At 43.3% G+C, this 4540-nt stretch overlaps 1 protein-coding gene across 1 annotated transcript; it reads right to left on the bottom strand.

Moving 5' to 3' along the window:
• Positions 1-163: 163 nt before the first annotated feature.
• Positions 164-3955, bottom strand: LOC102409438 (SLA class II histocompatibility antigen, DQ haplotype D alpha chain). Its single transcript, XM_006047520.4, has 5 exons — positions 3799-3955; positions 1498-1746; positions 769-1050; positions 354-527; positions 164-189 (listed from the first exon to the last, which is right to left on the bottom strand). Exons 1-4 carry the CDS (start codon positions 3878-3880, stop codon positions 373-375), a joined length of 768 nt encoding a protein of 255 aa, XP_006047582.3. The 5' UTR covers positions 3881-3955; the 3' UTR covers positions 164-189; positions 354-372.
• Between the last annotated feature and the right edge of the window lie 585 nt (positions 3956-4540).

Genomic DNA, 4540 nt, shown 5'->3' with positions numbered 1-4540 from the left:
AAATTAGAAGGTCAGGGGGAGAATCCCAAATGTATGTGAGCTCTGAGATGATACAGCACCTTAAGTCCCAGAGAAGAAGTATGAGGAGGAGGGTAGGAGGAGAGAAGGTACATGATGTACTTGGCCAGAAAATAGTTCTATGTCATCTAGCAAGTCCATTTTGTCTGTTCTCGAAGATGGACAGTGCACCTGCAACAGGAAAGACATGAGATCAGTGGGTTCCAGGGGGCTCCTGTGCCACTGTCATGCTGTTTTCCAGTTCAGCAACTTTCAACCACATTTGTGTCCACAACCTCTTCCCACTTTCCCCTGTCTGTACTATGTCCCCAGATCTAACAGATCGGAATTCTTACCTTCCTTCTGGAGTGTGACTCACAACGGCCCCTGGTGTCTGGAGGGGCCACCTGAACGCAGACCTCGGATGATGAGGACGGTGCCCACCACGATGCCCACAAGGCCCACGGTCAACCCCAGGGCACAGACCACAGTCTCTGTCAGCTCTGACATAGGGGCTGGAATCTCAGGTTCTGTGAAAGTGAAATTGTGGAACTCAGAATACAGAATGTTTCTGTGCATGTGGGTGGGATGGGACGAGGAAGGGTTGGCTCTGCAGACTTGGGGTATGGGGCTTAGGAATGAGAGTGAGGTCTGTCATTAGAAACCCTTGGAATGGGAAGTTTAGGGCCATGAGGTTTAGCAGATAACAGGCAGGGTGTTCTGGACTTGAAAGAGAAAAGAATGTTCCAAAAGGGTGGAACTCATACATACCCCAGTGTTTTAGCAGTGGCTCATCCAGGCCCCAGTGCTCCACTTTGCAGTCATAAACATCATCATCAGAAGGGAGGAAGGTGAGGTAACTGATCTTGGAGAAGGAATGATCATCCTTGGAGAGGAAGCTGGTCTCAGAAACACCTTCTATCACTGAGTGTCCATTCCTAAGCCATGTGATGCTGATCACAGGAGGAAAGATGTTGTCCACGTGACAGATGAGAGTGTTGGGCTGATCCAGCATCACGGGAGACTTGGAAAACACAGTCACCTCAGGAACCTCTGTGGTGAGGAAACAGCACAGATTTGAAATGGGAATAGCTCTGCACTGCCTCCTGGGGGAGCCCTCCCACCAACAGTTACCAGTCTGACAGAGGAGGAGCTTTTCTTTCCATTCTGTTTGGGAGGCACCATATGTTGCTTCTGTTTTATGCCTATGCCCCTGTTTTTGATGACCTGCCTGTCAAGTGGGAGGTCTGTGGGACCTCTCCATGAAATATTCAAAGATTGCATTATGGGAGTAGGGATCTTTCTATCATATGGAAATACGTGAGTTGAAAGAAGGCAGAGGATGAGGGTTCAGCTATTACCATGAGAAAATGTGGTGACTCCTTGGAAAGGAGAGAGTTTTATAAAGTGGTGAAGGGTATCTATCCTTAGGGAAAAAGGGAGTGAGGCCTGGTTTGAAGGGGTAGATTAATAAAGAGAGGCAGAGTGGGGAACACATACTGTTGGTAGCAGCAGTAGAGTTGGACTCTTGAATCATAATCTCCAAATTATATTTCACAATAGCTATGTTTCTCAGCGCACCCTGAGGGTCAAAACTTCTAAATTTACTAAACAGAGGCAGATGCCAGACAGTCTCCTTCTTTTCCAGGTCCACGTAGAACTCTTCATCTCCATCAAATTCATGGGTATAGTAGCCAGAGGGACCATATGAGTGGTAGACGTTTATGCCATAGGCGCCAATGTGGTCAGCTGAGTCGGAGTGAGGAGCAAGAAAGGGAAAAATAGAGATAAGATCCTTATTAAGCAAAGTGAAAGAAGAAATTGACCATCAAACATTGTGGGCTTCATTTGTGGCCCAGTTTCTAGACAAAATTCCCAGTACCTGCTCCTTCTTCGCTCTGTGTTGGTAGTTGTTTAGTTAGTTAAAAAGCCTTGCAACAAAGCCTCCTTATCTTTGCAATGCATCTTGACTCCTTTTCCAGACAGGAATATATGTAATATCCTTTTCCTCTGGTACCTGTCCTGGACTACCAACTGTTGCTGAAGAACATCACTCCACTGTGTCAGTTGGAACTAATTCACTTTTACAGTTTTAGCCTCAGCTGGATCCATGGTCCTGCTCAGTCGTGGTCCTTCTGCTTTCCTGAATCATTTCTTTTCATTGCTAATCTGTATACCCTCTAGGGGACAGAAATCACGTCTTTTCATCTTTGAATCCCCAAAATTTAGCTTGCTGTGTTCTCAAAAATGTGTATTAAACATTGATTGTTATTCCTGAGAATTACAGAGATTTGGGGGAAGACTGACAGACATAGGTAGCCTAACCATATGAAGTCAAAATCAGCAGTGACCAGAGCTGCATTATGGCTTGTGAGCCTTAAGCATTGTTGTTTTTGTGAGTGCCTCCTTTTATAAAAATATTAAAAATGTATTTTATAGCCATATGATACAAAGATAAACATAATTCAGCTTGGATTAAAATTTAAAGCATTTCCCCCTATTCTAAAAGTCTGTTTTTCTTCTAATTTTTAAGGAAACAATTTTTATGAGCCCCACAAGCAATGCAGGCCCTCAGCACTGTGCCCACTGTGCCTAATGTGTAAATCAAGGCTGACAAGGATGCTCTGGTGCGATGAGGAAAAGAGGAAAATTGGAAGTGCTCTGGAGAAGCAGTTGAAACTAGCACTACCATACAAAATTAGAGTGGTAGCTGCCGTGGTTAATAACGTTGTTGAAGGTTAGAGTAACCTTTCTTTCACCTCCCCTTTAAACCATTTGGCTTTTCTACTTTGGTTTTTACAAACCCACTTTTCCTGTCTATGAAACAACAGAGATATGAGCCAGGGATGGATCCTGGAAGGAAAGGAAGATGAAGAAATGTAAGAAGAGCAGGTGGAAAGAGGGGGACAGCAAGGCAGAGGGTCCTAAGGGACCATGTAATTAACTTGTGCTTGCCCAGTTTCCTTATACAGGTCTTCATCACATGAACTGAAAGATAGGCAATTTGGGCTGACAAATTGAGAATAATATAATTTAATTCTCCAAATTTTTCTTCATAAAGTTCTTAATTTTAAAAGTGAATATATTCTCTACTTTGTTTTAGAAAAATATGAAGTTATACTTGTGATAGTAATAATTTAAAAATAATAATCATTGATATTTATGTGACTTCATTACTTGGAAAGCATTTCTACATGCCTTTTTTATTTGATTATTTGTGAGGTGACACAAATGAAGTAACTGAGATTAAGTGAGAACCATGTGGTAAAATGCTTTGTCTAAGACGCTCAGCTGGGCTTGCTCACCTACCTGTGCTAGAATGCCAGCATAGAAATGTATGTAGATCTGAGACCAAGTAAAGGTTACTCTTCTTCATATCCACACAGTATTCATAATTCATGGAACTATATACCCCAATATAAACTTTAAGAGAAATACATGAAAAGCTTCAAAAGTTATTCAGAAAATTTGGGAGCAATAGCTCATGAAATTTTTTGTAACAAAACATCTACTTGTGAAAACATCTCTAATCTTTGAGACAATTGTGAATGAATGCCCTAGAGCCCTCCAGAACGTATTCACTGGATCCAATATCAGAAACAGAGCATGCAACAGCACAGGCAACAGAGAGAGTGGGTCTGGACCCTGATTTCCTGAAGGTGCAATGACGGTAACTTTTATATTTGCTTAATATTGAGAATGCTTCCAGGAGTCTCTATTTCTAGGCCAACCCCCACCCCCCACCCCTCCAATTCCCTGCTCCCTAACTTCAGTCTCCGTATCCTTCAACCGTGCACTCACCCACAATGTCTTCACCTCCACAGGGGCTCATCATGGTGGTCAGGGCGAGGGCCCCCAAAATCAGGGCTCTGTTCAGGATCATCCTGTTCTCAAGGTGGTCTCAGAAGTTGCTGTTCTGAGTTGCAGAGCAATGATGTGGGCTGAGTTGAGAGGGAATTCTAAAGATACCCAAGCCACACTCTGTCAGGTTAGGTTTTGACCAATCAGAAAAATCCTCTATGATGACACCTCAGTTGCCAGATGAAGACTTTGTACTAAGAGGCCTGGAAGGGACTGGGAAATCCCCTGGTTCTGATGCAGCCTCCACTCACAGTGGACCAGAGGGATCTGTCCATGAAAGGAGGGAGAGTATTAAATCAGAGTCTTCTCATGTATGTGTGTATGCCTGTTGGTGATGAGGGGTGGGGATTTCTGAACAGCCTCATGGATAGATGAAGATACAGCTAATTTGATATCCAACAGGACATTCTGGGCTATAGCTTCCAAAAAAATCTGCCCTGAGTTGGTCCCCCTCCCTGGCAGGTCCCATTCCTTCCCCTTTCCATTGACTCTGTATGTAGGTTAACTGTCTTTCTCTTTGCTTCCATAGTGCATATGGAATTCTCTAAATATTGAGTTGATCTAAGTGATTTCTGCCAAGTGGTAGCCAAGGAATACCTTTGGCTTTTCTACTTGTAGAAATCCAGTTGAGTAAATTATTCTTCTCATGCTCTCAAAAGCTTTAGTATTTGCACTCAGGGGA

Source organism: Bubalus bubalis, chromosome 2 (assembly GCF_019923935.1).
Source record: "Bubalus bubalis isolate 160015118507 breed Murrah chromosome 2, NDDB_SH_1, whole genome shotgun sequence".
Lineage (NCBI taxonomy): Eukaryota > Metazoa > Chordata > Mammalia > Artiodactyla > Bovidae > Bubalus > Bubalus bubalis.
The sequence above is the reverse complement of the archived record's forward strand: the minus strand, read 5'-3'. Positions and strand labels throughout refer to the sequence as shown.